The sequence below is a fragment of the Protopterus annectens genome, chromosome 12.part0 (assembly GCF_019279795.1).
Source record: "Protopterus annectens isolate FY-2018-M chromosome 12.part0, PAN1.0, whole genome shotgun sequence".
Taxonomy (NCBI): Eukaryota; Metazoa; Chordata; order Ceratodontiformes; family Protopteridae; genus Protopterus; species Protopterus annectens.
The window spans coordinates 788,321,926-788,345,570 of NC_056746.1; the positions used below are offsets into that span (position 1 = coordinate 788,321,926).

The following is a 23,645-nucleotide window of genomic DNA, read 5'->3' on the forward strand; positions in this document are numbered from 1 at the left end:
AATCAATCTACACTAATGGTAAACAATGTTGTTGTCTGCGTCTAATGGTAATATAACCAAGTATAACACAAATGTTTACAATATTGTTAATAAGTAGGGATCCGTTAAGTGTAAGGAACATTCTGAGAATAAACCCTGAACAGGTGTCTGTTTCATCTTTACGTGGTACCAGTATGTCAGACAGGGTATCAAATGCATGTTTACAAGAACGAGATATGACCTTTACATTGTGTGTGTGGATGTAACGATTGTAGGAAGAACTAATGATACACTCCATGTAGCTGCAAATGACATTATTGATTTGACTAAACATTTCAAGTTTGAGTGTTTTCAGTGATGATTTTCCAATCTCACATTTTCCGGGTGAAGTTAGTCAACAAGCAAAATCTTTCACAAATTGGATAAGATGCAAATCTTTACATAATTCTGTTAAAGTACTTTATCCTTAGGAATTGTTTGATAAACATTTAATTCTTCAGTAAGGTAAAGTTATAGGCAGTAAGATAATTTGCACACTGTTGAGTAAATAAAACGTTTTGTTTTAGGGTGAAATCATTGATTGTAACTGGTAACAGTAAGGCAAGTTTGAAATGTCTTCTGCTAAATACTCAGTTTTAAATTATTAGCTTTAGAAGCCTGTATTGCTGATGATATGACTGATGTATTATTGATTATAGAAACTTGGTTCAGTTGCAATAACAAACCAATAGTAATCCCTGGTTTTCCTGGTCATCACAGTTTTAGAACCGATAGGCACCTCACACACGTGTGCGTGTGTGCATGCTCGTGTGCATGCGCGCGTGTGTGCGCGTGTGTGTGTATGTGTGTTTGCCTGTGTGTGTGTCTGTGTGTCTGTGTGTCTGTGTGTCTGTGTGCGTGTGTGCGTGTGTGTGCGTGCGCGTGTGGGGGGAGGGAGATTGGATTGGTAAGTGTGGAGGCAAAATCACTGAATTTTAGGAGTGGTTGTATTTTAACAGCTTTAGTAGGTCATTGAGAAGGTGTACAAAAATACTTATATATTTTTTTTCTTTTATAGTGGACTATATCTGAACTAGCTTGCCACACATACTCCATGGTGGTGGTTCCACTCTATGACACTTTGGGATCTGAAGCAATCGGTTACATCATTGAGAAAGGTATCTTATTTTTGTGTTGACTGTTGCAGCTGAAGTTTATTCCAAAGTGGTTTTGAAGACTAGTCTTTTATTTGCATGTAAGAAGATGACACTGCATTCAACACTCCCCATACTGTGTTACCACTGATACAAACACCTTTGTGCAGTTAAAATTAGGACAATTTGCAGTATATGATACACAAAGTAATCATGTGAATTACATGAGGCAGAGATTAATTTTCCTTTATTCAGTAGTATAATAAAGTCAGTACGCAATTCACAACCTTCATATTTTATTATTGGTTATATGATTTGGTTTTGAACATCTACTGTTGCATGCTAGTGTAAGTTATACAGTTGTACTAAGCTCATTTGATCAGTTTTGCAGTAGCCTTTGCAATATAGGTTCATAGATGAGTACTAGGCTAGCTGTCCTTGCAGGCCATTTTAAGCTTAGCCAGTTTCCCTTTTTGTGCTTGAATTTAACCTATCCCATTTGGTTAGAGATCGGCCTTGCCCATCTTATAGCACACAATGAGAATAACTGTGATCATACCATAGATAATTTGAGGGGACCTATGCAAGGGGCAAAGCATTTAGGATCTGCCTTAGTCCTTTAATAGTACAGGAAGTAGTCCTGGGGTAAACTTTTAGTTTCATATTCATAGATCCAGTTTTCACTTGAATATGGATAGGACTGAACTTTGTGGGTGGGGAGTCAGTTCCAGAGCAGGCATATCCTCTGTGAGATACAACTGTCCCTCCAAACCATTCTGTTGATATTGCATAAGAGGTATAAGTCCTCTGTCTTGGAAAGTGGATGACAAGTCTTTTTCTTGGAAGGGGATGGTTCTGTATGCCTATCCCCCTCTTCCTGTACTACCAAAGGTCTTGCACAAGGTCATGTGGAACACACCTAAAATCTTGCTGGTGACTCCATTTTGGCTCAGGTAGCATTGGTTTGCCCTTCTATATTTCATCTGGCCAGGGGCAGTTATCATAGTTTACCTCACAAGATGGATCTTCTTACACAAGGCAAGGGATCTCTTTCACCCTAACTTGCCCACCCTTCAGTTGACACTTTGGATGATAGGGTTTTAATTCCTTTTAGGCACCAACTTTCTGAGGACGTGTTTTGGGTTTTACTGGAGGCCTGAAAAAAAACAGTACTGGAAAACTGGGTATGGCTAAATAGAGAGTTCCTACAGTCCTTTCTTATTTGTATCAGTTGCTTAATTCTGGTTTGGCATATTCATCTGTTAAAGTTAATTTTTCAACTATTTCCGATTTTCTGCATCTGAATCCACCTTTGGCTTCTATATGGAGTCAGACAATTTTTAAAAGGCATCCCTCTATTTGTCCTCCAAGAAAGCTTTATTCTTCCTTCTTGGAATGTTAATTTTGTTCTTGAGAAATTGATCTACTCCCTTTTTGAGCCTGCAGTTTCTTTCTTCCAAGTACATTGTTGTAGGGAAGAAGACTGTAACTGGGAAAACTACTCGTGTACCAACTCTTGTGCTCAATGTTTTCTGGAATACATAAATTCCAATGCTTTGGATCAACTTATCCACACCTCCACCAGGACAGCAATATCCTAGACCTGGTCATTACCAACATGGGCAACCAGTGTTCTACACCAGAGGTCAATTCCTCCTTGGCAAATCCGACTACAAGCTAATCACCTTAGACATCCACATCCCACCCTACACCCCATTAGGGAAACAACCATAAAAAATTGTCCAAAGTAAACTTCACACTTCTTAAGACAGAAGTGGCAAACTTCACGACACCCATGCTGATGGACAATAGAGGTACGACTGCTGAATCCTGTACAAATGCACTTTATAATTTAGGCACCAACTTTGAGGACGTGTTTTGGGTTTTACTGGAGGCCTGAAAAAAACAGTACTGGAAAACTGGGTATGGCTAAATAGAGAGTTCCTACAGTCCTTTCTTATTTGTATCAGTTGCTTAATTCTGGTTTGGCATATTCATCTGTTAAAGTTAATTTTTCAACTATTTCCGATTTTCTGCATCTGAATCCACCTTTGGCTTCTATGTGAAGTCAGACAATTTTTAAAAGGCATCCCTCTATTTGTCCTCCAAGAAAGCTTTATTCTTCCTTCTTGGAATGTTAATTTTGTTCTTGAGAAATTGATCCACTCCCTTTTTGAGCCTGCAGTTTCTTTCTTCCAAGTACATTATTGTAGGGAAGAAGACTGTAACTGGGAAAACTACTCGTGTACCAACTCTTGTGCTCAATGTTTTCTGGAATACATAAATTCCAATGCCTTGGATCAACTTATCCACACCTCCACCAGGACAGCAATATCCTAGACCTGGTCATTACCAACATGGGCAACCAGTGTTCCACACCAGAGATCAATTCCTCCTTGGCAGATCCGACTACAAGCTAATCACCCTAGACATCCACATCCCACCCTACCCCCCATTAGGGAAACCACCATAAAAAATTGTCCAAAGTAAACCTCACACTTCTTAAGACAGAAGTGGCAAACTTCATGACACCCATGCTGACGGACAGTAGAGGTACGACTGCTGAATCCTGTACAAATGCACTTTATAATGCCAGACACACTTGTAATAGGTGACTCCATGGTCAGACACACTGACGTACCGCTCACCAGACTGAACAAGGAGAGGGTCACAGTAAGCTGCCTGTCGGGAGCTAGAATCCGCCACATAACACAAGCACTCAGGTCACTCCACAGCAAGTACAAATATGACTCAGTCATTGTACATGCCGGTGTGAATGACCTGAGGGACTACATGAAAAGAGACATAGAGGAGCTCTCTGATTATGTAGCCCAGGCCGGTATGACCCTGACCCTGAGCAGCATCTTACCCTCACCAAGAATGATGCCACAGTACAAAGACAAAATGATCAGTTTTAACAATTGGCTTAATTACTGGTGTCATTCTAAGGGGATCCAATGTCTGTCTGCTTGGGATGACATGCTTGACAAGCCGCAAGGGACGGCTTGCACCCGTCACCCCTGGGTTTCTGGATATTGGCCAAGGCTCTTGCCACCCCCATAGTGCCTTTTTTAGGCAAGGCTCAAAGGACAAACCTACCTCCCTAGAAAACACAAGTGGAAAAAACTAAGGGTAATGCTGCTCAATGCCAGAAGTCTAAACCTCAAGATGCACGCCTCAAGCCCTTCTCAGTATGGAGAACATCGATGTCTGTGCAGTGACTGAAACCTGGTTCAAGGCTCCTGAGAGCACCCCAGCACTATTAGGTTTTACCTCATATCATGCTTTCCGGCCCCAAAACTCGGACCGAACCACAAAAGGAGGGGGAGTATCCATATTCATCAAAGATACCCACGCCTCCAGGTTAGTGGCAAAAGCATCGGAGACAATCCAGGTGCAACTAACCATAGGCAAAACTGCCTTACAGTTTGTAGCATGTTACAGACCACCCTCTCAAACTCAGGAACCCCACACAGCCTTCCTGAAGACACTAGAGAGTATGAATGTCTCTCCAAATACCATTATATTGGGAGACTTCAACTACCCAAACATAGACTGGGAACATTACACAAGCCCCAACACCCCAGCCCAAAGGTTCCTAGAATTCATAAACTCAAATGCAATGGAACAACTGGTCACCATTCCCACAAGAGGAGACAATATACTAGACCTGATCATCACAAACATGGGGACAAAATGCTCCACAATCGGAAGTATATCCTCTCTGGTAAGATCAGACCATAAATTAATCTCACTGGATATCCACATCCCGCCCCCACCCTGCACAAAGACCACAGTGAAGAACTTCTCAAAAGCCAACTTCACACTTCTTAAGACTGAAATGGTATCCTTCAAGGCCCCTGGGCTAGTGGAAACCACAACCCACACTGCTGAATCCTTTGAAAATGCCTTCTACGGGCACCTTCAAGAATGCATGGATCATGCAATCCCAAATAAAACCAAGACCCATTCCCCCAAAGGCAGGCGCCCGGTCTGGTGGACCCCAGCCATAAACAAATTCTACAACAGGAGGAGGAAGCTAGTACATGACAGAGCAAAATCCCTAAAAGGGAAGGCATCTCTGATCAGTACTAGCAAAAAACTACGATCACTCATAAAATCATCCAAGGCCAACTTTGAGAAAAATGCAAAAGACACAAAAGACAATCACAAGGCCTTCTTTAGCTATGTTAGAAACCTGGGTGGAAACTCCCAGATATGCTCAGAGTTGGTCCAAAATTATACAAAATACACTGAACCCACTGACATTGCCAACATTTTGGCAGACAGGTTCAGTGCAAATTTCTCCTCCTCCTCCCCCTCCCCCCCAAAAGGAGAAATAACTATCCCAGCAGAGTGTAGCCTCCCTAATATCTCAGACGCCCAGGTGAGAGCCGCCCTCTCTAAAGCTAAAAACACAGCATCAATGGGACCGGACGGTGTCCCGGCTGTAACTAAACCCACACATAAGGCTGCTGTTTAATCTCAGCCTTACTACAGGCCAAAGAGTGGTATACAGTGGTACCACTTCACAAAGGTGCTTCTAATGGACCTTGGAAATTACCATAAGCTTGACGAGCCTGTTCTGCAAAGCTATGGAGAGGATCATTATGGAACTCATAAACAAAGACATTGGGGATCTACAGACATTGGATCCTACCCAATTTGGCTTTGTCAAAGGCAGATCCTGCCTTTTGAACTTGATCGACTTTTGAAACAGTCACTAAGGCCATTGATGAGGGTAAGGCAGTTCACACAGCCTACCTTGACCTTGCAAAGCCTTTGACACAATACCCCACCGGGCATCATAGACAAACTCACCAGCTTAAATGTAAACCCATATGTCACAAGATGGGTTGCAAACTGGACAGAACCCACAGGGTCAGAGTTGCTGAGCTATGTCAGACTCTAAGCCAGTCACAAGCGGTGTCCCACAGGGCTTAGTCCTGGGACCCTCTTGTTCGGCATTTATTTTTCCGAGGTACAGGCAAACATAGGAGGATTGTGGCTGACAAAGTTCGCAGATGACTGCAAACTGGCGCCATAATTGATACTCAGCGACACAAACATCCTTCAGAGAGGCCTCATAGAAACGGATAATTGGTGCCAGAGCCATGGCCTTAAGCTGAATGCCAAAAAATGTATAGTCATACCCTTTGGGGAAAAACAAGGTACCCACAAATTAATAGGTGGTAATCCATTCGGAAGAGGTAATCAGGGACCTTGGGACCCAGGTTGATAGTAACCTCTCATTTGACACTCGCATTGCCAAAGTGGTTAGGAAGACCTTCTATATTGCCCACCTTATCATGAAGGGTTTCACATCTAGATCAAGAGAGGTCATTGTGCCCCTGTACTCTTCTCTTATCAGACCAATGATCGAGTACAATGCCCCATTTGGGATGTATCTTACCCGTCACCTGCAGCAGCTGGAAAGACCCCAAAAGTTCCTCACCAAGAGGATAAAGGGTCTTAAACATATGTCATATGCTGCCCGAATGAAAAAAACTCCAGCTCTATTCAGTCGCATACCGCCTACTCAGAGGTGATCTGTGCCTGACATACAAGGCCATGTCCAATCCGGAATTAATGGACATGCTCCACCTTAGTAAATCCAAATCCACCAGAGCCACGAGAGCAAGAGACTTAAACCTCAACACAGAAATAAATAGGACGTGCTGGAGGGGCAGATTCATAACCCAGAGGCTCCCTACACTCTGGAACAGAATCCCAATCCATGTTAGGCAGAGCCCCTCACTGACTCTATTCAAGAGAAATCTTGACGAGTGGATGGGAGATAGTAGGTTTACCCCGGGGGTCATCTCTGTGTCACTACTAGACAGAGGCACAGTAAACTAAACCCTAAAAGGGCGTAGTATTCTCATCCTAAGGGGTGGTGAAAGCCACACACACTCTTGGCTAGGCTTATAAATGACCTAGGGCAGATAGCCTAGTACGAACCTATGAACCTATAAGCACTTACACAAGTGCATGGATGGTGCAATCGCTAACAGAACCAAGATACTATCCTCCAAAAAAAGGAAGCCAATCTGGTGGTCCCCTGCCATAAATAAGCTCTACAACAGAAGAAAGAAACTGTTGCAAAAAGGAGTAAAATCCCATGATTGGAGGAACTTCCCTGATCAGCCTCAGTAAGAAGCGGAGATCCCTCATAAAATCCTCCAAAGCTAGTTACGAAAACAAAATCGCCTCTGATTCTAAAGACAGCCACAAAGCATTATATAGCTATGTCAAGAATCTCAATGGCAGCACTCAGATCTGCTCTGAGTTACAGCACAATGGCACTAAAAATACAGAACCAACTGATATTGCCAACATCCTGGCAGATAGGTTCAGTGCTAACTTTACCTCTCTCTCACCCCCTAAAGGGCCCATCTCTTTACCATTCAAATGCAAAGTTCCTGTAATCACGGCTGCACAGGTAAAAAAACACACTCTCCAAAGCCAAGAACGCCGCATCCATGGGACCTGACGACATCCCAGGCTGCGTTCTACATGAACTGCAGAACGAACTGGCACCTCACCTAAGTACCATGTTCAATCATAGCCTCACCTCAGGCTTTGTGCCCACTGAATGGCACACAGCAACAGTTAACCCACTCCACAAAGGGGGAGCCACCACAGACCCCTGGAACTATTGCCCCATTAGCCTGACGAGCCTGGTCTGCAAGACTGTGGAACGCATAATCACATTAAATTGGTAATCTTCAAACTCTGGACCCTACCCAGTTTGGGTTTGTAAAAGGCAGATCATGTCTCCTAAACCTGATAGACTTCTTTGAAGCAGTCACCAAAGCTGTAGATGAGGGTAAGGTGGTACACACAGCCTATCTAGATCTCGCCAAGGCTTCTGACACCATCCCCCACTCTGGAATTATAGATGAATTCACTAAACTAGGTATAAATCCCTATGTCACAAGATGGGTTGCCAACTGGCTCACTGACAGAACCCACACTGTGAAAGTAGCAGACTCTAAATTCAACTTCAGACCAGTGACAAGTGGAGTACCACAGGGTTCAGTCCTGGGTCCTCTCCTGTTTGGTATATACATCTCTGAAGTACAGGCTAACACAGAAGGTCTTTGGCTAACAAAGTTCGCAGATGACTGCAGACTAGGAGCCATAATCAAAACTCCTAACGATGTGAACATCCTACAAAAGGGCCTCACTGAGACAGATGCCTGATGTCAAAGCCATGGCCTCAAGCTCAATGCCAAAAAGTGCATTGTCATCCCTTTTGGTAAAAAAACTGTACCCATGAACTACCACATAGGCGGTAGTCTAACACCAAAAGTGTGATGAGACCTTCGGTCACAGGTGGACAGTAGTCTCTCCTTTGATAATCACATCGCCAAGGTAGTCGGGGAATCCTTCTACTTGGCACACCTCATCACATAAGGTTTCTCATCCAGGAAAAAAGAGGTCATTGTTCCCCTCTACTCATCACTCATTAGACCCATTATAGAGTACAATGCCCCTTTTAGTATGTACCTCACAAGACATCTACAACAACTGGAAAGGCCGCAAAAATACCTCACAAAGAGTATTACCAGCCTCAAACAGATGCCCTATGCAGACAGTCTCAAAAAACTCCAGCTTTACTCCATCGCATATCGCGTACTCGGAGGTGGTCTCTGCCTAACATGCAAAGCTATGTCAGATCCAGAGCTGTTGGACATGCTCCACTTAAAGAAATCCCCATCCCTCCGAGCTACACGCTCTAGGGACCGAAACCTTGTCACCACAATAAACAGAACATGCTGGAAGGATAGAATCCTGTGCCAGAGACTTCCCATACTCTGGAACAAACTACCTATCTATATCAAACAAAGCTCCCCATTAGCACTCTTCAAGAAAAATCTTGATGATTGGATGGGAAATAGGAAATTCATCCTAGGGATCACCTCTGTGGCTCTGCTCGACAGAGGCACAGGAACATAATTTTCTTGAGTGGCGAAAGCCAGGGTACAGTTTGGCTAGGCTTATATAGGCCCTAGGGACAATAGCCTAGTCCCTACCTATGAACCTATTGTTGCTGGCTCTTGCTTCTGCCAAGAGGGTCTTTGAACTTAAGCCTTCATGGCAGTTCCTCCTTTCTTTTTTTTTTTTTTTTTTTTTCTGTTATACAGGTAGATGGTGTTTCTGTGCACCAGCCTGCCTTTTATGTCCAAGGTGGTTAATGATTTGATTTTGAATTAGTCCATTCATATTCCTTCTTTTTTTCCCCATTTCCACAGAATCCTAGTAAGAGGGTTCTTCACACCTTGGATTTACATAGCCAGCTCAGACATTACTTGGACAAGTCAAAACAGATCAGGAAATCAGAGTAGCTTTTTTTCCTCCTTTCATGCCAAGAAATTGGATTGAGTAGCATCTAAACAAACCATGTCATCCTGGATTTCTAAAGCCATTTCTTTTTGCTATTCTTTTCATGATAAGCAGCTTTCCTTTTATGTTCATCCTCCTGCTAGGGCAGTGGCCTCTTCTGGTGCTTTTGCCAAAGGTTTGGTTACTAGATCCATCTGGAAAGCTGCTAATTGGTTTTCTATTCACATTTTTCACCAAACATTGCGAGTTGAATGTAATTTCCAAGGCCAGGATGGATTTTGCCAAGGCCAGCTTTTATTGGTTTTTGGAGGCCAGTTCTTTGCCTTCCTCCTCCCATACTTTCCAGTAGCTTTTGTACACTCCCAAGAGTAAAGAGTACTGCAGCAGGCATAAGGAGGGACATAGTACAGTTGGGTAAGATCTTATAACAGTAATGTCACTGTTGCAGTATTCTGTCCCTCCCTCCTGCCCCCTATTACTTTGTTGCCCTCCTACTGTCCAAGTGGTCTTTTTTGCATCCTTTTCTCTTCCTTCCCTTCCTGAATTTATATGTTGCTTTTTTCTGGGATTGCTTTGGTTCTTTTGGGGTACTTAATTTCTGAGGGTTAGGTGTCTGTATTTATTTATTTTACATTTGTTAACCGGGAAAGTCCGACTGGGCACACATTCATTTTCAGCGGAGGTCAGGTGAGAAAAGCTCCAATAGCATTTCATAAAGAAATTACACAAGAATATCATACAGAGATATAGGTTCCATAGAAACATAAGTTATGTATAGATTAACAATTCCTAAATTGCTTACTCTCAATATTTTGTTACAGAAATAACCAGTGATTATTGAGCTTTACAATGAAAGGAATTGGGGGATCTTTAGTAGAATCCTAGAACATGGTGTTGGTGCAAATTAAGCTGGGGAGTAGCATGAACAAAGCCAATTGTTTGAGAAGTGGGTTCTCAGGAGTTTCTTAAATTGAATAGTGGAGGTAGTGAAGGTTATTTGGCTAGGTAGTAGTGAGTTCTAGATTTTGGCAATAGTGCAGGCAAAGAGAGATTTGCCAGCATCATTTTTGTGTCTGATAACACTTATTAGGTTCTGAGAACTAGATTGTAAGGCACTGGTAGGGATGTGGGGGTTAATTATATTTTGAAGTGCAGGGTTTTTTCTGGAAGGTAAGAGATTATGCGTTATTGTGAGTTGATTAAACAGAAGTAGTTGAGATAGCTTGAGCCAATTGAGGTGGTTAAGGGCTAGACAGTGGTGGGATTTGTATATGGTTTCAGTAGCAAACTTGGCTGTTTTGTTATAACAAGATTCCATTTTGTTCAGATCAATCTCATGAAGATTAGTAAGGATGGGAGAGGCATAGAGAAGGGATGGATAAGAGATGTGTTCTTGCAGTAGTAGCTTTGGTTTGTTTAGTGTTTGTTCTTAATGGTTTATGTTAAATGGATGTCAAATTTGAGGTTATTGTCTATTTCTACACCTAAGAGTTTAGTGTGTGCAGTTGGAGTGATTTGAATGTTATCTTTGGAATGAATGGTGAAAGTGTTGTTGAGGGGGGGAGAATGAGCTGGGCCAAAAATAATTTAGTTTTTTTTGGGGTTAAGAATATGTTTGATGTTTGTGAACCATGTTTCGGCTAGACTAAAACTGTTTTGGGTGAGGATTTGCAGTTCCTTTAATGTGGGGGCAGCACGTATAAGGGTGGCGTCATCTGCGCATTGTACTACTGATGCTGTGAGTGAGGAGGAATTGATTTGGTTGGTGAATAGTGAGAACAATAGCGGGCCAAGGATGGATCCTTGAGGGACACCTGTGGATACTTGTAGCAGGGGGAACAGCTGCTCATGCCATAGGACTACTTACTGTCGACCAGATAAGTAGCTAGTAAACCATATATTTTTAGTAAAGGGTTTACTTTTATACCAGAGAGAAGAGCGAGAATCACAGATCTAGTTACTGAATTAAAGCTATTTACCAGGAAGATGAACCTGGCTCTCATACACCATCAAGCCCCTAGCATGCTGAATAATCCTATGCATATTCCCAGCTCTTTCAATCCTCCTTTACATCCGAAAATCAAGCTGTTTGAAGAAATTTGTGAACTTGATTTTAGGCATCATTTGCAGTATCGAAAAGGGAAATATGCACACAGTAATTTTACAAAAGAACAGCATGATATTTTGAATGAGTTAAAACTTAAAGGGGACTTGTGCATTATACAACCAGACAAGGGGGGTGGATTGGTCATAATGAATGCTATGGATTATAATCAGCTCCTATTACATATTTTGTATGATGATGCATATATTGAATCCTCTTTAAATAAAATCAACATTTCTAATGCTAGAATTAACTATTATTTGGAAGATATGTTATGGCAGGGACAAATAACTAAGGAGGCCTTTGCTTATATGCATGTGCAACATCCTCGAATACCCATTATTTTTTGGAGCACCTAAAATTCATAAAGATTTATAAAATCCACCACTACACCCCATTCTTACGCAGATGGCTCAAAAACATATTTCATAGCTAAGTTCCTAGATATTCAGTTGAAACACAAAATGACAGATCGTCATCATATTTGCCGAGATTCTTGGGATTTTCTTAACAAAGTAAATAGTTTACATATGCATAATGTTGATAATATCATATTCATCATGGTGAATGTAAAAGATCTTTTTACATGCATACCTCATGATATAGGGTTGACATGGTTCACTGATTTGTTTCACAGAATTTGTATCTTTACCACAAGATGACATAAATACATTGTCACATTTATTAGAATTGGTATTGACTAACAATTATTTATATCATGATGGTCATTATTTTAAACAAATTAAAGGAGTTAGCAATGGGCCTCCCCAGTGGGCACATTGTATGCCAATGTCATCATGGCCGTATGGGAACTCAATTACCTTCAATCACAGTTTATGTAATACATAGATATGTATTGTCGATTTTTGGATGACCTCTTTTTCTTTTGGCATGGTCCCACAGAAATCATTGATGACTTTATGCAATAATTCAATGATTCTACTAATTTTTTGACATTCACCCATGAATTTGGCATAGATAGTATTACTCATTTGGATGTATTATTGTTGAAAAATTCCATACAAGGCAATGTTAAGGCCAATATTCATAGGAAGAACACTTATTCAAATAAATTTTTGCATTTTACCAGCAATCATCCATAGCAAGTCAAAAAGGCAGTCATCAAGGGGCAAATGGTTCGTGCAGCCCGAATGGTATCAGAATTTGATGACTTCATGAATGAATGTCATTACATCATGAATATGTTTTTAAACAGGGACTACCCGACACAGTTTGTCAATAACATTTTCCTTGAGGTATTGCATAAGAGAAATACGGGGTTCTATAAACCGTTATTAGGAAATTTTAATACAATTGCCACACAGGTGGTTGACACTGAAGAAGGTTCACATGGGACATCAACATTCACAATATCTAACCCACATTCCAATTATGACAATAACAACAAACATACTTATGGTAATGTAGCCTTCATAACTACATACACACAAGATTCTGGGGATATAAAGAGTTTAATAAACAAAAATTGGCCATTAATAAAGGGTGATACGCATTTAGCTGAAATTTTAGGTATACAACCTTCAATTATTTATAAAAGGGACCGTAACTTAAAAGATTGGTGCAATGCATGTTCCAATACAAGGTATATAACAAAAGGTATAATGAGAAAATGTAATATGTGTAGTTATTGTGCTTATATATTAGAAGGAGAGTAATTCTCGATTATGGGAATTCATATAAATGTAAAAGGTAAATACAGTTGCAATACATCTGGTGTGGTTTATGCAGCAATATGCTCATATTGTGCTGCCTGTTATATAGGCAAAATAGAACGCAAGTTAAGACAACGCATATATGAGCATGTTTGAGATAAATAAAAAATCCCACAATAATGCATTGTATTGACATCTAGCTCACAATCCCACACACAATTTTCAATTCATAATATTGGAACAAGTATTGCCATCTCCAAGGAAAGGTCCCTGGAAAACAATATTGGAATCTAAGGAATATTGGTGGCAAGTCTTTTTAAACGCTACACAATTCCCTGGTCTCAGTGATTCAACATCCATCACAAGTATTTTAAAGCTCAAGGCTTATAATAGATAGATACATTATATATATATATATATATATATATATATATATATATATATATATATATATATTTTTTTTTTAACATTTTATTTTATTTGATTTTAAGTTTATTATATTTATCTTGTATTTTAGGTACAAATAAAAAAATAGATGTGTGTTTAGGTTTCACAATTGTATTTAAAGATTTTATTATTAATTAATTGATTAATTGTTTAATTGGTTTATTGAAGTAATAGCACAGCTATATAATGATTTCCTGTCTTTGTAATTTTGTCTGATGAAGGCTGGTGTCTCAGCCGAAAGCGCTTACCATTAAACTTTTTGATATCTGATACTACGTTGTGGTCTGCTGGATTGCTATTGTGCTGCTGGATATAATATACTTTGTTATGAACAAAAACAAGTCTATCAGAAAGCCTGATCAGCTTTTTGTGTCTCCTCCAGAACAAAATGTTGGGTGCTCCTGTTTCCAAACAAACAGTTTGTAGTGGGATAGCTAAGGCTATTTCATTCTCTTACACTCTTCATGGTAACAGCTTCTGGCTTCAGTCAAGGCACATTGCATTTGAACTAATGCTTCGTCAGGTGCTTTCCTCAAAGGACTGTATTCCAAATCTGTTCTCTGAGCAGCTTCTTACAAAACATTACAAGACTGGTGTTTTCTCTAGGAATAGAGCAGGCTTTTCGTCAGTCTTGCTAGGTCTGTTGGACCATAGTCCTGTTCAGCTTTCCTCCTCCGTATGTTAGACAGCTTTGGGAATGTCCCATCAATTAATACTACAGCAGTGATCATATAGGGACATAGCACGGCTCCCTTTTGAAATGTCGTCACTCGAAATGTCAATTGCTGATGAGCTAGGGGGAAAGAAAAAAGAAGACTGAAGACCCTGGAAAAGGGTGAATCTCGTATCACCTTTCTCCTTTAAATTGCTTTTTTGAAGGGGGCAAGCCACCCACACCCTCCAGATTTGTATATACCAACTCCAAGATTGCCATATCTCAGCGAAAAAGGAATATCTGGAGAATTGTCTGACTTAGTTATACACAAGTCCATTTTTCTGGCTGCTCAATGTCTGTACATTTTAAATGGTTGCCACACAGTACAGTTGTGTAAGAACTTACCATAACAGGAGATGTCCAGCTTATCACTGTTGCAGTATTGCATCCCTCCCACCTTCCTCCTTTTCTCCAGTTTTTTTTTTTTTTTTGTTTGACTGAGGTGGGCTCTGTTTTTCCACCTCTTTTTGACTTTTTTATATGTATTTAATTGCCTGTACCTCTGCTTCAACTGTTTGTCTGGGACAAGAATGTCCTTGAGGTACTTTGTGTCCGTATGTCCCTCGAGTACCTATGCCTCTATTGGGCTGAGGTCATATGTCGGGCATATTTCACAAGGGGAAGGGTGCCCAGGATTTGGTATGCTGGCTTGGATGTATGGTTATCCATGAAAAGATATCCAATCAGTTAATACTGCAGCAGTTGTCAGTCGGACATATACTGTTATGATAAGTCCTTACACAGCTGTACTTTTCGCTCTATATAAACAACTTGGAAAAAGTGCATTAATCTAAACATGTTGTGATGCTCCGAAAGGTCAGGAAGAGAGCTCCCTCTTCTAAACCTAGTTAACATCTTTAAACAATTTCTATTTTGGTATGCTAATTTTGTCTATACCAGCCATAGTTTTCTTAGTAATTTAGTTGTGTATACATGTGACTTTTTTTCTTTTCCTAGCTTTTTAGCAACTATTATTTACATATGGATATTTGTATAAGTTTTTAACTTATTTCAAAGTGAGCATTTTTATTTGAATGTGCTTATTTGTGTCTGATAAATTTGTTACTACTTTTTGTTTTAAACCCACTGATTCTAATGCTCTTGGATTCTAACAGTTGTCATCCTGACTTTCAGAAACGTATCCATCCAGAAATCATCTTTAAACAGTTCAGAATTATTCTTTCAGTTCTGGTACCATTGAACAATCTAATATATTGTGCAAAAGTTTTAATCTCTGCAAGTGTCTTAGTGTCATTTCAAGAGCTGTCGAATGTAAACAGGAAACATTTGTAGTGTTCTAATATATTTCGGAATTTTGAAGGCCATCATACATTTCTTGCACAGCTTACTGAGGATGTTAATTATGTATGTAGTGTTTCTAGATTTATTGAGGATACCCTTGTCATCTTTAAACATTGCTGACTGTTACTTGCTAGCCCAATGTGTCATGCGACCAAATGAATTCTCCAGGTGGCACATATAAATTTGGTCATTGCCATTTTTAAAATGTATTGCGTTTTTAAACCTCTTTATTGATTCTCAGTTTAACCAATGACAAGTACACATTCGTTAACAGTCAACAGGCCATAGTGACATTGTTCATTATTTTTGTGCATATACATTTTCTTTAACAATTATCATTTACTTCATAATTAGATAAATTGCTCAATTCTTGCCTTCTTTTAAACCTCATTCCTCCTCCTGAACATTATTCCGCATGTGTCATTCCCACAAACTCATTTTTTCTGTGTAATTTTCTCCTTCCCTCTTCTAGAGATCAGCCTCCAATTCTTTTATCTCCTTGACTGTGTTCAGTACTTCAGTTTACGTTGTGAGATTCATTTTCTAGTATTTGTTTTTTTGGAGGCCAGTATCATTAAATTGCAAGGTCTTACTATGTGTAGGCAGTGCAGATCTCAAATGATTACATTTTCTTTGTTACAGCCATTTGCCACCCCAGCATTTCTGACAGAGTACTCTACAGAATTTTTAAAATAGGCCAACACTTTATAATCCTCAAAAATGTTCCCAGATGAAACGGGCCTAGATTGTACTCTATGAAGAGCCTCCTCTTCCTTCGGAGAAAGATGGAGTTCTGTTAATGCCTTTTTCTTGCTCTGATAGGAACTTATGACTTTTTTGTCCCATCTTGGCTGTCACTTTTGCTTCACCTGAAGGTAGAAAAAGACAGTTAGCCTACCTAGTTTGACTGTTTAAAAAAAAAGTTAATTCTATTATTTCTGTGTCCTTTCTGATCCTGTGGCCATATGTCTATGCCTTTTAAGATGTGTCAGCAAATTTTCTCCCCATCCGTTCTTCAGCTTTGAAGCTTAATTCTGGTATTCCAAATGTTGAGGGATGACTGTCCAGGAGGCCCATGTCTCTGCTTTCACCGCATGCTGCCTGCATGATGTAACTGTTTGGTACATTGGTGCCTGGAGTTTGCGTAAAAAGATCTGTTCAGTCTGTGGAGGCAATGCTTTCAGTACATGATGCCATTCTCACTTTTCCACACCCATAGTGTTTACCAGGATGCTACTTGTGTTGACATTTGTCTTACCGAGCGAAGGGCCTTCGTGTCTTCGTTTGCATAGTTTGATTCTGTGGCCCTTTTGAAGGGTACCCAAGTGGTATCCTTAGCTTGTGCATTCCAGTGGTTGCAAATGTTTAGCATCCCCATAACTTTGAGAGACGTCTGAGCTCAGTTCAGTTGTATTCTTTTGTTCAGAGTTGACACTTCATTGCTTGTTGCCCCTGCCCTTAGAGAGACACAATAATCTGTAACTTTTACCATTTGATGTAACCATATAGTGGTGTGAGAGTGAAGACCAAGACCCTGCTGCACCATTTGGTTTGTGGCAGCCATGATTTGCACAGTCGTATTCACACACCTAAGGATCAGGGTGTAGCATTGGGTAGTGAGGATGTTGATGGCTACCAAGCAACCATGGCCTTACTGATCTGTTTGATGTGAGACTCTCTTCTGGTGTGAGTTTCCAGTAGTTTCAGTGGGAAGTGGCTTTCCATCATCATATCATGTTGCAACTTGTATGCAAGTCATAATGGCTGCTTTGCTAAGTGCATTTCTGAGCTCACCTTGGTTCCTTCAGGAAAGGAAAGGTGAGTCCAGCTAAACTAATCATGCTTTTAAAAAATTTTCTTGCCTTACATAGGGCTTTTCCTGCTATGGTCAATCAAAGAAGTTGTGGTATGGTAAATGAACAGTGAGACAACATAGTCTCATATCCCTGTACCACAGAAGAGGTGCAGGTATGGAAGTGGGACATAGTCCAAGGGACTGTCTTAACAGATATTAATGTTTTTGGGGAATTGTACCAATGGACTCCTGCAGCTGCATCTTCAGGGCCTGTCTTGGGAGTAAGGATTTTGTGTTGTGGGTTTGGGGCTGGCCTTGTTGTGATGCCCTGAATGTAGGCAAACTTTTATGTCAGCTTTTTCATTATTTGGGAAAACGTAGTCCTCCCTCCTCTTTTGAGTTAGCAAAGCAAAGGGAAGTTGATGGGCAGTATCCATCCTGTGTTTGAGGAAAATTTCTATGTTTTTCTTTCATTCTGTCCAGTTCCAGGATAGTAAAATGTTTTCTTGTTTCCCTCTGACTGAGAAGAGAGTAGTTGCATGCCGTTAGGTGCCTGACACTGCAGTAGACTGTCCTGCTAAAAGGCAGGCTGTGCTTCTTGCTTGAGTTCACAGCCTGCTCTAAATGCATCTCTTCATTTAGTTCCCATATTCCTTCCAAATGCCCCATTGAGGTTCTCAAAGGTGATTCTGTTAAGTGGGGGAAGGTCCCCATTTGGCTGTTGAGATAAGCTAATACTGCCTCATTTGGTTTTGTTACAGTTGACTTTTCCCAGACATAATAGTCAAGGTTCATTTTTCATACTTTGATGTGTGTTGCATCTTTGTGAGGGTGTACCAGAGGCCCTGGCCTAACTGGTTAAATAATTCTTTAAAGGGATTTTGCATCCCTCACTGTTTAAGAACCCTTCTTGCCATGACCAAGTTTGGCTGGCTTTTTACCTGTCCTTTGTAACTAGTTTGGTCTGTAGTTTATCTTTATGAAGACCCTTTCTGGTGGCTATTGTCTCTGTTTGCAAGGTCTAGCAAACCCCATTATCCCACCTGCTTGTTTAGAACCAACCAATTTCTTCTTGAAATTGTAAATTCCGGTTTATTGAAATGTTTATCTAAGCACTGTAAAGTCAGTAAGAAAGCCTACGGTAATAAAAGCACAGAATCACAGTGATAAAGTACAGGATAATAAAAATAGACATGAGATTGGAAGTGACAACTGGTTTGAGGCACAGTCCAAAAAAGTTATAAAAACATGGCTATAGCCAGCACAGATGGGGCCAATACTTGAGATTCAAAGCAGTGTGTGCTCACTACCAATTTACTTGTTGGATTTATCTACCACATCAAATTGCCCTACTCCAGTAATTGCCTCCTGCTGAGTCAAGTGCATCCCCATGTACACTTAACTTGGATGATTGCCTGATTTAGACCCCAACCTCCGTGGAGAGAGAGGTAGCTCTGCTGCTTACTCTGGCTTTCTTTCAGAGTGTAGGTCACCTGCCAAACACAGCTTATACCCTCTTAATATGTCCAAGTATTTATTGTAGTAATTGTTACATTACTAAGTCTTGGGACTTCCTGCTCTGCAGAAGCCAGCCTGAATACCGAGGTATTTCACTATTCCCCCAGCCGATGGACATCTGCTGATAAGTAGTGTCAAAAGGTGCCATCTTCAGTTCTTTCTTTTGTGAAGTCTGAAGCTTCACTATGTGTTGCTCAGCATCGCTAGTCTGTTGGTTGGCTTGAATTGCCAGAGAATAAGAAATCCTCAGATAAGTACCATGTTGGGTGTATTCTCTCTTCCATTCTTTTTTTTTTGTTTTGTGTGACTGTATATTGTTAATGTTTAAGGTTAACGACTACATTTCTTCTCGGAAACCAATTACCATACAAAAATTTTCACTTACTGCCTATTTTTCTTAGAGCCTCAGTACATTTCCATCTGTCTATCCTGAGTTAAATTAAACCTGACTATTAAACATGGGGCAGTCTCTCTTTAGCAGCCTATGGATTTCAGTAGGGCCAGGCTTTCATGCACTTATGGTGTCATCTGCTTCCCAGGCCATCGTCCTTAAGTGTAAGGATAAGGAGCTGAAGGAGAACTTTGTCAGGGAGACTAACAATTTGTGTCTGGCACTTAGTAAAACTCGATGTCAGCAAGATAAGTGAGGCACTTTTACAGCCCTCCAGGTCTGGCACCTGTTAGGCTCAAGACATCTGACAAGATCCCTCCAGAGGGTGCCATGACTAAGGCCCTCACTTCACAGTCCGACACCAGACAAGTCGCTTGAGTCCAAATCTGCTAGGCAGACCACAGCTTCTGGCACCCAAGGTCTGGTGACCAAGTGGTGAGGGTGGCATCCCCTTAGTTATTGCATAAGAGGATGTCACTGGGAACTGGATGGTTGCAGCCACCCACCTGCAACCTGAACTTTCTGTAAGAACTGCACTCCCAAACCAAAGGGACATTCAGGTTTACCCCAGCCCTTGCTGTTCGAGTCCACTGCCTCATCATCCCAAGTCTCTAGAAAGACCTTGGTCAGGCTGGCCTAGACTTCATGAGAAACATGTATCCCACCCAGTAAAAGAATGTCATGCCAGGATCTTCACCTTTTTGAAGGAGGAGACGTTCCCTTCCATTGAGATTTTGATGCATTAGAATCTGAGGATAAAGATGAGTTAGTGTATGTGAAACACCTTCCCCTTAGACTTTAGGCAATTCTGATTCAGATGGCACCCTATCCTCAGCCTCTCTCCCTTAGGCTCTGCCCTTTGAAAAGATGCTTCCTAAAATGAAGGAAGCCTTCAGTTGGGTATCTAGGGAATTCTCCAAGGCTCAAATACACAACAGAGAGTTTCTGAACCTTCCTACCCCCTGACCCCTAACCATACCTACATTTCATGGTGTCTTGAATGATGTGTGTGATAAAAGGAGATGCTGTCAGCACGGCTAGCTGTAATTTTGTAAATTATTTGTCACTGGTGAATATCAAAATGATTTATACAACATGCTTGTATTAAAAATGTATTAGAACTGTATGTCGTGTATATCAAACTGCTTGTACAGACGTATGTGTTGAAAAGGTATTTGCAAAGTGCTGTTTGAAATGTAACCACAGTATGCCCTAGTGGAAGAGAACAGAAATGTACATGCACTACTGAAACTATTTAAATGTATGTATTTTAACAATGGGAACTAGAATACAGGAGGTTAACTTCAGTCCAGCAAACTTTAGAAAAAAATATTTGAAATTAAATTACTTTATGGTCTACACTTTAAAGTTTTCACTGCAGCTAGAGAGACGGAGTCTGTGCTAGGAAGCTTTCTGTATTGTCCTTGAAGTGAACGAATTGTTACATTTGAAGCATGAAGGAATGCAGTCGTTGTATGACTTCTAGCATCTGCCAAAGATCTAAGGAAAAACCCTTATCCGTATATTTTTATAGCTAGATGCTAAATGCTCCCAGCTTCTAGCAAAAGGGGTTTTGGCCTGGGAACTAGAAGTCAGATGACGAGAAATGTCATCTTGCAAGCTATCTCAGCAGTAATATTTGAGATATTATTTTGAGAAGTCTCTTAGTGAGACAGAGCATTCTGCATTATGTCATGGACCTGACAAGAAGACCCATTCACCACATCATATGCCTTGCTCTAATAGTAATTCTCGTAGATACAGTCAGGAATATAGTGAAGCTTAGTTTAGATATTTTTCTTTATTTGTGTGAGACTGTACTGCAATGTTTTAAATATTTCTGATCTGTGTAGAGATATTTATGTTTTGAGAGTACTTAAGTAATTATTTGGTGACACCGTGTGGGTCACTCCTAAGAACCTTGCTCTTGGTCAAACTACCATTTGTACTAATTAATATTACACAGTAACATTTTTCCACACTTTAAGGGTTGTAAAGTAGCTATTAAGGGGTTCTGGTGCAGTGGTAACTACCTTATAGTCTGGGCAGAAGGGTGCATAGGTAGTAAACCTGTGTCAGTCTTTCCTGAGTGTGGCTGGGTGTGTGTAAAACAAATGTCCGAGTGTGTGTGTGTAAGTTACTTGGGCAGGGACATAAAGCACTGGTTGGACAGGGAGAGTATTGGAGGACTTGACTTGGAACCCTGGCTAAGGACTCAACTCTATAGCTGTGCCAGTGGGGAGTTTTTTATTGAGGATCTGGAGAAAGAGTGCACAGCCAGCCTCAGACTGACTGTGGTCTCTATGTGCTGTTAAGGGAAATTGCACTTAATGCAGAGAGCTGCATCTGGAAAAACTGTGTGTACTTGTCATCTTCCCCGTGAACATCCCCTACTGTTGCTACTGGTGAGGATTGAGGCTCCTTTGATTACTGGTCCAGTGGAGGGCGGTCAGTGTGCTTGAAGACACATTCTTGCAGCCTTGCTCTCTTCCCCATGTTCCTAGGAAGCACGATGGCTTCTGTGGGGTGCATGAGTCCTACAAGCACCTCTTTAAAAACCCAGTGGTGGAACAAGCAGTGTTGTTTTCAGAATCCATTTAGTGAACAGATGGGCATGTATTCAAGAATCCCTTACCAAATGATAGGGAAAGCAGATTGCTTGGTGGGTTTGGTAAAAAAAAAAAAAAAAAGTTGCACTTAAGCTACCCTGGTGATGAGGGCTCTTGACTGTCAGTTTCACATGCTCTCAAATACTTTTGAGTCACTACATGAACAAATTTAAACCAAGGTAGAGGAGATCAGGGCAAGAGCTTTAAGAGGGATATCCAAGAAGTGTAATAACCCCTCTCCAGTTATTCGGACACACTCAGGTGTGGATATGATGCTCTAGATGTATTATGGAGGGAGGCTGCCACAGTTTATCACTTAGACACATCTGGGTGAAGACACATTCCTTCTCGCTCCAGGTTAAAGCTGAACTCGTTAATGGTCTCTTGGACAAGAAGTTTCTTTTTGGACTCCCCAGAAGAAAGTGTTTGAAAAACTGGACAAGAAAGGGAAACTAATCAAATCTGTGAAAAAAATACCTCTCTCTCCCACTCTTAGATTCAATTGAAACCGTTCTGCCAAGCCTTAGCTTTTTCTGCCAAAACATGGAAAAGTCAAATGGGCTAGGAGAAAAAGTTCAGATAGCAAAGAAAGTGGCAAAGGAAGCAACATTCCAGACCTTGTATATAAAAGTATCATGCCTCACCCAGAGATCAGCTGTGACTCCAACCAGCACCTCTCCTCCCACATGGAGAAAAAGGCTTTCTTCTTTCTACCATCACCGGGAAGAGAACACAAGAAAAATGGGTTCTGAAGGGTAATAAGGAAGGGCTATGCCACAAACTGCAAACCAGAAGGCAGTTCTTCCTCAGAGAAAATGCAGTTCCTGACAACCTATTTCACTACCATCGCACAGAAATATTAGACTACTGCCAGGGAATTCCTCAGGACACTGGAACACACATGACATAGGGTATCTTGATTTGTCACTTTAACAAGCCTTTGCTTAATGAAATTGAGGGTGCCAAGATAACCACTCCCTGTAGTGCTGTATTCTTCTACCCACTATCAAGAAGGAACTGTTGTGATGGATAAAGCAGGTGAATCTCATTCTGGGGATCAAGTTGAAGCTAGGGCCAAACACTCAAGTTAGCACAGATTCCTCAGACACAGCCTTGAAATCACACTTGGAAAGAGTGGTGGATCCAAGAAATCTAGGACAGAACTCAGAAGGAAAAAAACATCTGTGTAAAACAGATGTTGGCACCTATTCTAGCTGTCAAGGCCTTCAAACTTTTCAGAGATGAAAAGGGGCACAAACTCTTGGAAAACAGGGCAGACATCAGGCCAAGAAATGTGGTCAGACCAGGAGTGTTGTGCATACCAGTGTCCTTTAAAGGAAAGTGATGCTTTGCTTCTTACTAGTCTTTGCTATATTTTCATTCATTTGGACAGTGTGGGAGCTGTTTGGTGCATCAACAAAATTGTGACTCATTGCTACCCCTGAACACAAAAATCCGTGAAAGTGCATTGAAGGACAGTTGCTTTCTGCTGTCAGTCCACATTCCTGGATGAGACTGTCACTTAACAGACAGTCTCATATGCTGCATACTGATGTAAGGCTAAGTTCATTTATGATCAAAAAGATTTTCAAGAAGCGGTGGCATCATGTTTTGCTGTCTTGATGCTTCC

The 23,645-nt window shown here is 40.9% G+C and overlaps 1 protein-coding gene across 5 annotated transcripts in view; it reads left to right on the plus strand.

Annotated features, from left to right (window-relative positions):
• ACSL1 (acyl-CoA synthetase long chain family member 1) overlaps positions 1–23,645 on the plus strand; it is a 1,450,848-nt gene that overhangs the window by 280,542 nt on the left and 1,146,661 nt on the right. For all 5 annotated transcript variants that reach the window (XM_044089832.1, XM_044089833.1, XM_044089830.1 and 2 more), the window contains one exon: positions 1,037–1,136. In XM_044089832.1, coding sequence (XP_043945767.1) covers positions 1,037–1,136 — 100 coding nt within the window. The remainder of the gene's footprint in view (positions 1–1,036; positions 1,137–23,645) is intronic.